Source organism: Rhinoraja longicauda, chromosome 5, assembly GCF_053455715.1.
Source record: "Rhinoraja longicauda isolate Sanriku21f chromosome 5, sRhiLon1.1, whole genome shotgun sequence".
Classification (NCBI taxonomy): Eukaryota; Metazoa; Chordata; class Chondrichthyes; order Rajiformes; family Arhynchobatidae; genus Rhinoraja; species Rhinoraja longicauda.
Window position 1 is genome coordinate 85,420,672 of NC_135957.1, and position 12,691 is coordinate 85,433,362.

At 46.2% G+C, this 12,691-nt stretch overlaps 1 protein-coding gene across 3 annotated transcripts in view; it reads right to left on the bottom strand.

Annotated features, from left to right (window-relative positions):
- Positions 1–228: 228 nt before the first annotated feature.
- wasf1 (WASP family member 1) overlaps positions 229–12,691 on the bottom strand; it is a 74,832-nt gene continuing 62,369 nt past the window's right edge. For 2 of the 3 annotated variants that reach the window (XM_078399884.1, XM_078399886.1), the window contains exons 5-9: positions 10,190–10,304; positions 8,321–8,490; positions 6,308–6,499; positions 4,115–4,731; positions 229–1,190 (exon numbers count right to left, since the gene is read on the bottom strand). In XM_078399884.1, coding sequence (XP_078256010.1) covers positions 1,033–1,190; positions 4,115–4,731; positions 6,308–6,499; positions 8,321–8,490; positions 10,190–10,304 — 1,252 coding nt within the window. In that variant the 3' untranslated portion in view covers positions 229–1,032. The remainder of the gene's footprint in view (positions 1,191–4,114; positions 4,732–6,307; positions 6,500–8,320; positions 8,491–10,189; positions 10,305–12,691) is intronic. The other variant, XM_078399883.1, reaches the window with a different exon arrangement.

The following is a 12,691-nucleotide window of genomic DNA, read 5'->3' on the forward strand; positions in this document are numbered from 1 at the left end:
TTATAGGCCTGTTATGCTGCTGCAAATAAGAATTTAATTGTTCTGTTGTTGGTATCAACTGAATGACTGAACACTCTTGACGATTATTGAAATGCAACATAACCCAGTGACTAAACATGCAAGTACATATTGGATTTTCTGAATTATTACATTAAGGCCACAAAATTACCAGAGGCAACAAATTGGTGTTTGGATTTTAAAGGACAATATACAAATCACTAAAGAGATTTCAAACAAATCGATTTATTAAATACAGTAAATGCCAGAAAACGCATTTGTATCACTTGCAGTTAAATAGGTAATGTAGTGTCTTCTAGTCAGTAGTTTTCACAGATGAACACATGTGCAGGCAAAATAGTACATTCAACCAAAAATGAGTTGTATTTAAATTATTAATGTTAGAGTAAGGCATGTCACAACAATGTATCAAAGACTTCTATTAATTACAGGCAGTCAATTTACTCATGAAGGAGTATTAGTGCATATGGTTTTACAACTGACTTTGGGGCAATGTGTTCTACAAGGGCCGGTTCTCTCTCTCCACTCTCAAACAGCTACATCGCAAGACTTGGCTTACAAATAGTGCTTCTAATGTGATTCAACAATACAGGTTAGAGCTGCCGTCCACACTGAAGGTACAAGTACATTTACCCCAAAGTCCAGTGCATTCAGACAAAGCACAGGATTCCCAAAACAGGGTCTTGTGGCAATGTAAGGTGTCCCAATTTTAATACTTAGTGGCTTTTTTTTTTGTTTGTTTAAAAAAAACACACTCTCTCCACACAACTGTAATCAGCACACAAACACCAGCCTGAATGAAGAAAAGTAATGTACGGGTGAACCAAAAATTAGTTATGCCTCTTCCTTCCCAGAAAACTGCTATCAAGTCTCTGTTAAGTTCGGTATTACAAATACAGACCCCCTTCCCCCCCCCCACCCTAACCCCGACCGACCCGGTTATGAAATGTGTGATCCGTTCCCATGGACTGAGTACCACAATGAATGAGAGGAGCGAGCTCTGTCGGGAGTTGGTCATTCCAGCCAGTCCACCTCGTCAAACTCCGAGTCGTCTTCAGAGTCGCTGTACTCCACCGCGATGCGGCGGGACAAGATGGTGGCAACATCATTGCCAACCTGTTCATGCTTTGCCTCTTGTTCTCGCTGCTCCTCCACCTTGCGAAGTTGAATGCCTGCCGACCAAGGAGATTTTCTCTTCATTAAAACGTTTCAATAGGTTTTCATTTCAAAGTGTTTAGTTTAGCCCACAACACCACATTAGAATAATTTGATGTTAAAAAAAAAAAAATGATGACAACTGCAAATTCCATTATGTCGGTGGAATCCTTAAAATGTATAGTCATTAAATGCGTAGATCCAGGTAGTGTAGTGGGCGGCACTGTGGCGCAGCGGTAGAGCTACTGCCTTACAGCGCCAGAGACCCGGCTTCCATCCCGACCACGGGTGCCATCTGTACGGAGTTTGTACGTTCTCCCCGTGACCTGCGTGGGTTTTCTCCGAGATCTCTATTTTTCTCCCACACTCCAAAGACGTACAGGTTTGTAAGCTAATTGGCTGGGTGTAAATGTAAAATTGTCACTAGTGTGTGTAGGGTAGTGCTAATGTGTGGGGATCGCTGGTCGGCTCGGACTCGATGGGCCGAAGGGCCTGTTTCCGCGCTGTATCTCTAAACTAAACTAAACTTTAGTTGAGAGATCTTACACACTCGGGACAATTTACAATTTTAACCAAAGCTAATTAACCTAGTTCATAAGTGATACGAGCAGAACAAGGCCATTCGGCCCATCTAGTCTACTCCGCCATTCAATCATGGCTGATCTATCTTTCCCTCTCAACCCGTCTCCTGCCTTCTCCCCATAACCCCTGACACCCTCACTAATCAAGAAGCTGTTAATCTCCACTTTAAAAATATCCATTAACCTACAACCAGAGAAGGCCCTATTTCCGTGCCGTAGTGCTCTCGGAATGTGCGGTATTGTTATCAGACCTCCGAACGGTCCTTCCATAAGCCATTAATTTAGGTTTGTTATTGTCACATGTACCGAGGTACAGTAAAAAGTTTTGTTTTACATACAGATATACCATACATAGATACAACCATTTCAAACTCAAGTACAATAGTGGAGCAAAGGGGAAGATACAGAGTGCAGAATATAGTTCTCAGCATTGTAGCGCATCAGTTCCACAGACAAAGTCCAATGGGGTAGAGGTGAATTGGACAGTACTCTAGCTTATGAAAGGATGGTTCACAAGCCTGATAACAGAGGGGAACAAGCTGTTCCTGAGTCTGGTGGGATTATCCCACTTCCTCACTCACTCCCTACACACTGGGACCAGTTTACAGCAGCCATTTAACCTACAAATCTGCACGTCTTTGGGATGTGGGAGGAAACTGGAGCACCTGGTGGAAGCCCATGCGGTCACAAGGAGAAGGTGCAAACTCCACACGGACAACACCCAAGGTCAGAATCCAACCGGCGTTGTAAAAGGGCACAGAGTGCTGGAGTAACTCAGCGGGTCAGGCAGCATCTGTGGAGAACATGGATAGGTGACGTTTCACAGAGTGATGGAGTAACTCAGTGGGTCAGGTACCATCTCTGGAGAACATGATAGGTGAGGCTTTTGGATCGAGATCCTTCTTCGTCTGACCTGAAATGTCACCTATCCATGTTCTCCAGAGATGCTGCCTGACCTGTTGAGTTACTCCAGCACTCTGTGAAACGTCACCTATCAATGTTCTCCAGAGATGCTACCTCACCCCGCTGAGTTACTCCAGCACTCTGTGAAACGTCACCTATCCATGTTCTCCACAGATGCTGCCTGACCTGCTGAGTTACTCCAGCACTCTGTGAAACGTCACCTATACATGTTCTCCACAGATGCTGCCTGACCCGCTGAGTTACTCCAGCACTCTGTGAAACGTCACCTATCTATGTTCTCCACAGATGCTGCCTGACCCGCTGAGTTACTCCAGCACTCTGTGAAACGTCACCTATCCATGTTCTCCACAGATGCTGCCTGACCCGCTGAGTTACTCCAGCACTCTGTGAAACATCACCTATCCATGTTCCCCACAGATGCTGCCTGACCCGCTGAGTTACTCCAGCACTCTGTGAAACGTCACCTATCCATGTTCTCCAGAGATGCTGCCTGACCCACTGAGTTACTCTAGCACTTTATGTCCTTTTGTGTATTAACGAACATCTGTGGTTCTGTTTCCACAATATCGATATCAGTTCAGTTTAGTTCATTGTCACGTGTACCGAGGAGCAGTGAAAAGCTTTTGTTACATGCTAACCAGTCAGCGGGAAGACTATACATGATTACAATCGAGCCGTCCATAGTGTACAGATAGATACAGGATAAAGGAAATAACGTGAAAAACATTTAGTGCAAGAGAAATGTCCAGTAAAGTCCAATCAAATATAGTCCAAGGGTCTCCAATGAGGTATAGTAGCCTAGGACTTATCTCTAGTTGTTGGTTGGATGGTTTAGTTACCTGACAACTGCCAGTTTAATTTCAGGGTAATACCCGAGGTACAGTGAAAAGCTTTGTTTGCGTGCCAACCAGTCAGCAGAAAGATTGATCCATTTACAACATTTACAGTGTATAGATACATGATAAAGGAATAATGTTTAGTATAAGGTAAGGCCAGCAATGTCTGATCAATGATAGTCCGAGGGTCACCAATGAGGTAGATAGTAGTTCAGCACTGCTCTCTAGTTGTGGTGGGATGGTTCAGTTGCCTGATAACAGCTAGGAAGAAACTGTCCCTGAATCTGGAGGTGTGCGTTTTCACACTTCTGTATCTTTTGCCTGATGGGAGAGGGGAGAAGAGGGAGTGGCCGGGGTGAGACTGGTCCTTGATTATGCTGCTGGCCTTGCTGAGGCAGCGTGAGGTGTAGATGGAGTCAATGGAAGGGAGGTTGGTTTGTGTGATGGTCTGGGCTGCTGGCCTTGCCAAGACAGCATGATGTGTAGATGGAGTCAATGGAAGGGAGGTTGGTTTGTGTGATGGTCTGGGCTGTGTCCACGTTTCGCTGCAATTTCTTGTGGTCAACCAGTCATTAAGCATGGCACCATCATTGAACATACCCTTACGAATCGCTTCGAGAAGAACGCTCCTTGCATCACTTATCACCGGCAGAGAAGACGGGTGGCGCTTGGCATCAGATCCTGGGTGGGCTTGCGAAGGAGACGATGGTGGGACCGAGGGGAGAGTGGATCTCGAACCGAAGGAGGGTGGGGGAGGGGGTCCAGGGGGCGGTGGGACGGGCCCTCCGAGCGGCGAGAAGGACCGCGGGCCCGAGGGGGGCGGCGGAGGTGGTGGGGGCGGTGGCGGGGGAGGAAGCCCCTGTCCTCCGTTGGTCTGAGCCGGGAAGGTTGTCATGTCAACCACGGGCAGCATGACGGAGACGGGGAGGACGGGCTTTATTAAGGGGGGAGCCACGGGGGGGGCAGCCGGGTGGAGCACCCCAGGGGCAATCTGGAGAGGGGTGGCCGGGGGCATCGAGACCATGGGGTGGGACACCAGAGAGGCAGGGGGAGGGTTGGCGGCGACTTTGACTGAAGCCCCAGGTGCAGTGAGAGGGAGAGGCGGCGGGGGTGGTGGCAGTGGAGGAGGGGGAGGTGGGACGGCTGGGCTGACAAACACCGTGGCCTTGCTCGTCGCTGGCGATCGCAGTCGATGGTCCATCAGCTCGGAATTGGAGCTGAAAAGCAAACCCAAGGCACCGTTACCGCAAATCAAATGATGTGGTGATCAAAATTACGCAGACAACAAGCAGGCCTCTGTGGCCATAACGCTACAAATTAAAAAATCTGAATGATGCAAGCTGGCGCCAGAAACTTAGCAACTCTTAGAGTGATACAGTGTGGAAACACACCGGCCAATATGTCCCAGCTACACTAGTCACAGACTGATACAGTGTGGAAACACACCGACCAACATGTCCCAACTACACTAGTCACAGAGTGATACAGTGTGGAAACACACCGGCCAACATGTCCCAGCTACACCAGTCGTAGACACACCGGCCAACATGTCCCAGCTACATCAGTCATAGAGTCATAGAGTGATATAGTGTGGAAACACACCGGCCAACATGTCCCAGCTACACTAGTCACAGAGTGATATAGTGTGGAAACACACCGGCCAACATGTCCCAGCTACACTAGTCACAGAGTGATACAGTGTGGAAACAGGCCCTTCAGCCCAACTTGCTCACACCGGCCAACATGTCCCATCTACACTAGTCACAGAGTCATAGAGTGATACAGTGTGGAAACACACCGGCCAACATGTCCCAGCTACACCAGTCATAGAGTCATAGAGTGATACAGTGTGGAAACAGGCCCTTCAGCCCAACTTGCTCACACCGGCCAACATGTTCCATCTACACTCGTCCCATCTGCCTGCGCTTGGCCCAGATCCCTCTAAACCTGTCCTATCCTGTCTAATTCATAAATGTTGCGATAGTAATGGCCTACTCCTACACCTATTGTCTATAGTTCCTGCCTCAACTACTTCCTCCGGCAGCTCATTCCATATAACCCACTAGTTACCCCTCAGATTCCTATTAAATCATTCCCCCTTCACCTTAAACCTATGCCCTCTGGTTGTCGATTCCCCTACTCTGGGCAAGAGACTCTGTGCATCCACCCAATCTATTCCTCTCATGATTTTGTACACCTCTATGAGATCACCCCCCATCCTTCTGTGCTCCAAGGAATAGAGTCCCAGCCTACTCAACCTCTCCCCGTAGCTCAGGCCCTCAAGTCCTGGCAACATCCTCGCAACTTTTCTCCACAGCATTCTAACTTAACAACATCTTTCCTATAACACAGTGCCCAAAACTGAACACATTGCTCTAAATGTGGCCTCACCCATGTCTTAAAGAATAGCAACTGCAAGACGCTGAACTGCAATGTCTATACTCAACACTCTGACTGATGAAGGCCAATGTGCCATAAGCCTTTTTGACCACCCTTTGTACCTGTGACGCCACCTTCAAGGAACTATTTACCTGCACGGGGATCCTAGATACCTCTGCTCTACTTCCCAGAGCACCACCATTCACAGTTTAGGTCTTGCCCATGTTAGACTTTTGTGTACTCTTGTGTACTGCCTCAGTGTAATCTATTATTCCTAAGCTCTTGTACGATTGTGCCTATGTATTTATAGTAAGATTTTTTTAACTTAACCTGAATGCAAAAAAAAAAGCATTTGACAGTGCAGTTGCACATGTGGCAGATAAAGCACCATTGAACGCAGTGCAGTTTAGTTACCTGAAAGCTGGAAGGACGGACTTCATGACGACTGCCGTCTGTATTGGTGGTGGTGGCGGTGGCTCGTGTGGTCTGGACACAAAGAATTTGTCACTTATGCCACTGGCATTTTCAGTAATGTGCCTAAAGGGCACCGTGGACTGTACAAGGTGATCAAGGTGGTCCTCGTTATGTTCAATGCATATTTCCTTCCTTAAAAAGGAGAGAATCATCATGAGAGTTATATTCACAGGGGCACAGTCATAGAGTCATAGTATCACACAGCTTGGAAACTGGCACTTGGGCCCAACTTGCCCACACTGACCAACATGTCCCATCTACACTAGTCCCAACCTACCTACGTTTGGCCCATATCCCTCTAAACCAGTCCAATCCAGGTATCTGTCCAAATGATTCTTAAACGTTGTGATAGTCCCTGCCTCAACTACCACCTCTGGCAGCTCATTCATACACCCATGTAAAAAATTTACCCCTCAGATTCCTATTAAATCCCCCCCCCCCTCACCTTAAAACTATGTCCCCTGGTTCTCGATTCCCCTACTCTGGGTAAGAGACTCTGTGCGTCTACCCAATCTATTCCTCTCATTATTTTGTACGCCTCTATAAGATCACCCCTCATCCTCCAGCGCTCCAAGGAATAGAGTCCCAGCCTGCCACAGTTTAAGAATAAGGGGTAGGCCATTTAGAACTGAGAGTTGTGAATCTGTGGAATTCTCTGCCTCAGAAGGCAGCGGAGGCCAATTCTCTGAATGCATTCAAGAGAGAGCTAGATAGAGCTCTTAAGGATAGCGGAGTCAGGGGGTATGGGGAGAAGGCAGGAACGGGGTACTGATTGAGAATGATCAGCCATGATCACATTGAATGGTGGTGCTGGCTCGAAGGCCTCCTGCACCTATTGTCTATTGTCCATTGTCTATTGCTAAACCTCTCACTACAACTCAGGCCCTCGTGTCCTGGCAACATCCTTGTGTATCTTCCCCACACCCTTTCCAGCTTGACAACATCTTTCCTATAACATGGTGCCCAGCACTGAACACAATACTCTAAATGCGGCTTCACCAACGTCTTATATAACTGCAAATGACCTCCCAACTTCTATACTCAGGCCATATTACATTCCTACTACATATTACACACCACCAACAAGAGTCAATTGGCAAAAACATTATGAGATATCACACAAAATTCAATTCGTTCTTTGACCAACCATTACTTTAATGGCTTTTTTGATACTACAAATTTTGTATTTTATTTAGTGGAGGAACAGGAAATAATTCTTTCTGGACAGCAGTATACAACAACTCAATCATTCAAAGACATGAAAATGGTGCATGATTTAAAATGTGATTTTAAATTTGAAAATATTAAAGATATTTTTCAATATTTGTCTTCAGTCAACATAGTATTTGGGCGGCACAGTGGCGCAGTGGTAGAGTTGCTGCCTTACAACCCAGTCCCTGGTGCTGTCTGTACGGAGTTTGTACGTTCTCCCCGTGACCGTGTGGGTTTTCTCTGGGTGCTCCGGTCTCCTACCACACTCCAAAGACGTACGGGTTTGTAGGTTAATTGGCGTCGGTAAAACAAATTGTGAATCGTCCCTAGGGGGTAGAATAGAGCTCGTGTACGCGATGATCGCTGGGCTGCGCGTACACGGTGGTCCCAGGGGTCTGTTTACACGCTGTATCTCTAAAGTCTAATGTACCAGAAAGATCCTTTTTTTTTTGCTTCCAAGATGGTGCCCAACCCAGGCAACTAATTGCGTGCTGGTCACAGAAGCAGATCTGCAATCACATATTACAATCTCTCCACTTTTAAATCTCTACACTATAAATGGCCCGATTGTAATCATGATTGTAATCTTTCCGCTGACTGGATAGCGCGCAACGAAAGCTTCTCACTGTACTTCAGTGCACGTGACAATAAACTCAACTGAACCGAGCTTCATTCTACAATCTGACTCACACAAAAACATGCATGTTTGGTCTTGAGATTTCATGCAGACCAGATACAAACCTTGGTTCGGGGTACATTGGTGGTCCATTAATATTATCTCTGTTTTTCTGTGGAAAGTCTCCATCAGCTGCAAGTTCCAAGCCTGGCGCTTGCTTCTCCCACACCTTTCGCCTGTCCTGAGGAGCTCGAGGCATTTTGTCCAGTTCTCGAGGACGATCGATTGGTTTTTGCTGCAGGTAAAATTGGGTGATAAGTTAGATGTTCATGTGCCATCAATTCCACAATCATAGAGTTAACGTAAGGAGAAAAGTCGAGTAATATTAAAGTATTCAAAAGGGTCTTTGCAAGAGGGCGGCACGGTGGCAATACACAATAGACAATAGGTGCAGGAGGAGGCCATTCAGCCCTTCGAGCCAGCACCGCCATTCAATGTGATCATGGCTGATCATTCTCAATCAGTACCCCGTTCCTGCCTTCTCCCCATACCCCCTGACTCCGCTATCCTTAAGAGCTCTATCTAGCTCTCTCTTGAATGCATTCAGAGAATTGGCCTCCACTGCCTTCTGAGGCAGAGAATTCCACAGATTCACAACTCTCTGACTGAAAAGGTTTTACCTCATCTCAGTTCTAAATGGCCTACCCCTTATTCTTAAACTGTGGCCCCTTGTTCTGGACTCCCCCAACATTGGGAACATGTTTCCTGCCTCTAACGTGTCCAACCCCTTAATAATCTTATACGTTTCGATAAGATCTCCTCTCATCCTTCTAAATTCCAGTGTATTCCAGTCACTCCAGTCTTTCCAGTGGCGCAGCGGTAGAGTTGCTGCCTCACAGCGCCAGAGACCCAGGTTCCATCCTGACTATGGGTGCGGTCTGTACGGAGTTTGTACGTTCTCCCCGTGACCTGCGTGGGTTTTTTCTCCGAGATCTTCGGTTTCCTCCCACACTCCAAAGACGTACAGGTTTGTAGGTTAAGTGACCTGGTATAAATGTAAATTGTCCCCAGTGTGTGGAATAGCGTTAGTGCGTGTGGATCGCTGGTCGGCACGGACAGTGGGCCGAAGGGCCTGTATCCGTGCTGGATCTCTAAACTAAACTAAGTGATTTACTTAAAGACATGACACACATCTATAACTCAGTCAAGAAATACTAAAGAGGGAGAGACAGTGCAGATAAAATACTAAGTCAAGGGTTCACAGAAACCTATTAAAAAGGGGAAGAGGCACATGCAGTGAGGTACTTAACTAGATGAAGCCATATGGGAATTGCAACCTTCCCGAGCCTGCTCATTAATTATAGCAAAGTTAATAAAACTTGAGCAAAGCACAAAGTGCCGGAGGAACAAGATTTAATACAAACCCGAGGGACAATTTTTTCATACAAAGTATAGAACCAAAGAACTGCAGATGCTGGTTCATACACACAAGGACACAAAGTGCGGAGAACATGGACGAGCGACATTTTGAGTTGTGACCCTGCTTCAGCTTGGTGTATGGAACGTGCTGCCAGAGGAAGTAGTTGAGGCAGATACTATAATAGCATTTAAAAGACACACGTGCATGGATAGAAAATGTTTTAGAGGGATATGGGCTAAGAGTAGGCAAAAGGGACTACCTCAGATGGTACACCTTGGACGGCATGGATGAGTTGGGCCGAAGAGCCTGTTTCTGTGCCGCATGACTATTACTGTGGATCAGACAGCATCTGTTTCGGGTCAGGACCTCTCTCCAGGCCAGTTTATTCCATCCACAGGTGCTGCCTGACTCGCTCAGTTCCTCCAGTACTTTGTGTTTCGTTCATTATTTCAACGCCTGCAATTTCTTGTGTCTCCTTTTAAAATGCTTAAAATGATTCTACAAGATGCCTGTATTTATTCTTTCATTGCACTCAAACATCTTTTTTTCAAATTTATAAACTTAATGAAAGAACCTTTTGTTTCCTTTCTTTCCTTTTATCTTCAGTGTCCTGAAGCATCTTTTCCTTCCACAGATCAAAGAAATACGATGGATTTGTGTAGAACTTCAAGCCATCTTTACCATCATCTCTGTGAAAACAACATTCAAAATCAAAATCATAATTTTACTGACTGCACTTTTATGTAACAATAGCAAGCCATTCAGAAGAGACATTCTTAGCCTGTTCAGCCTCACCCTATTGCACAGTCCCTCGAGGGCCTGAGCTACAGACAGAGGTTGAGCAGGCTGTGACTTTATTCCTTGGAGTGGAGGATAAGGGGTGATCATATAGAGGTGTCCAAAATTGTGAGGAATAGATTGGGTAAACGCACAGAGTCTCATGCCCGGAGTAGGTGAATCGAGGACCAGAGGACATAGTTTTAAGGTGAGGGGGGAAAGTGTGTAGGATAGACAATAGACAATAGGTGCAGGAGGAGGCCATTCGGCCCTTTGAGCCATTCAATGTGAACCCAAGCCATTCAATCAGTACCCCGTTCCTGCCTTCTCCCCATACCCCCTGACTCCGCTATCCTTAAGAGCTCTATCTAGCTCTCTCTTGAATGCATTCAGAGAATTGGCCTCCACTGCCTTCTGAGGCAGAGAATTCCACAGATTCACAACTCTCTGACTGAAAAAGTTTTTCCTAGTAAACCTAGTACTAGGTTTACAGCTACCAGACTTGGAGGGCATCTACAACACACGATGCCTCAGAAAAGCCACCAGCATCCACAAAGACTCTTCACACCCCTGCAACAGTCTGTTCGAACTCCTTCCATCGGGCAGACGATACAAGGCCTTCTACGCCCGCACCTCCAGACTCAGGAACAGCTTCATCCCCAGGGCCATAGCTGCTATGAACCAGTCCTGCTGAGCCGGATGGTCACAACGCATAGATCAACTTGCACTTTACCCTGTCTAAAACTGTTACATTTGTTTCGTTGGGTTGCTGTTGTCTAAATTACTTAAATTATTGCATCGTATGGGAGGCGCATTCCCAATCTCGTTGTACCCCTGGGTACAATGACAATAAAGATATATTGTATTGTATTGTATTGTATTGTAAACCTACGCTGCACGCCCTCAACAGCAAGAATATCCTTCCTCAAATTTGGAGACCAAAACTGCACACAGTACTCCAGGTGCGGTCTCACTAGGGCCCTGTACAACTGCAGAAGGACCTCTTTGCTCCTATACTCAACTCCTCTTGTTATGAAGGCCAACATTCCATTGGCTTTCTTCACTGCCTGCTGTACCTGCATGCTTCCTTTCAGTGACTGATGCACTAGGACACCCAGATCTCGTTGTACGTCCCCTTTTCCTAACTTGACACCATTCAGATAATACTCTGCCTTCCTATTCTTACCACCAAAGTGGATAACCTCACACTTATCGACATTAAACTGCATCTACCATGCATCCGCCCACTCACACAACCTGTCCAAGTCACCCTGCAACCCCATAGCATCTTCCTCACAGTTCACACTACCACCCAGCTTTGTATCATCTGCAAATTTGCTAATGGTACTTTTAATCCCTTCATCCAAGTCATTAATGTATATTGTAAATAGCTGCGGTCCCAGCACCGAGCCTTGCGGTATCTCACTAGTTACTGCCTGCTATTCTGAAAGGGACCCATTTATCCCCACTCTTTGCTTTCTGTCTGTCAATCAATCAATTTTCTATTCATGTCAGTACCCTACCTCCAATACCATGTGCTCTAATTTTGCCCACTAATCTCCTATGTGGAACCTTGTCAAAGGCTTTCTGAAAGTCAAGGTACAACACATCCATCGGCTCTCCCCTGTCAATTTTCCTAGTTACATCCTCAAAGAATTCCAGAAGATTAGTCAAGCATGATTTCCCCTTCGTAAATCCATGCTGACTCGGAACAATCCTGTTACTACTATCCAAATGCTCCGCAATTTTGTCTTTTATAATTGACTCCAGCATCTTCCCCACCACTGATGTCAGACTAACTGGTCTATAATTTCCCATTTTCTCTCTCCCTCCTTTCTTAAAAAGTGGGACAACATTAGCTACCCGCCAGTGCTAGAGTACGTGGTGATCGCTGGTCGGTGTGGACCCGGTAGGCTGAAGGGCTTGTTTCTACAATGTATCTCTAAACTAAACTAAAAACGAATATTCATACCGCTGGGTTGTAAGCTGCCCAAGCAAGATTATGAGATGTAGGAAAAAAACTGCAGATGCTGGATTAAATCGAAGGTACCCACAAAATGCTGGAGTAACTCAGGGGGTCGGGCAGCATCGTTTTGGGTCGAGACCCTTCTTAAGACTGATCTTTTAAAATTATTATTATGAAATGTTATTAAAATTATGAGGTGCTGTTCCTGCAGTTTACTTGTGGCCTCGCTGACAGTGGAAGAGGCCCAGGACAGAAAGGTCAGTAAGGGAAGGGGAGTTAAAATGTTTGGAGGCTGGGATATCGCGTGGACCACGGTAGACTTGGTGTAAGTGT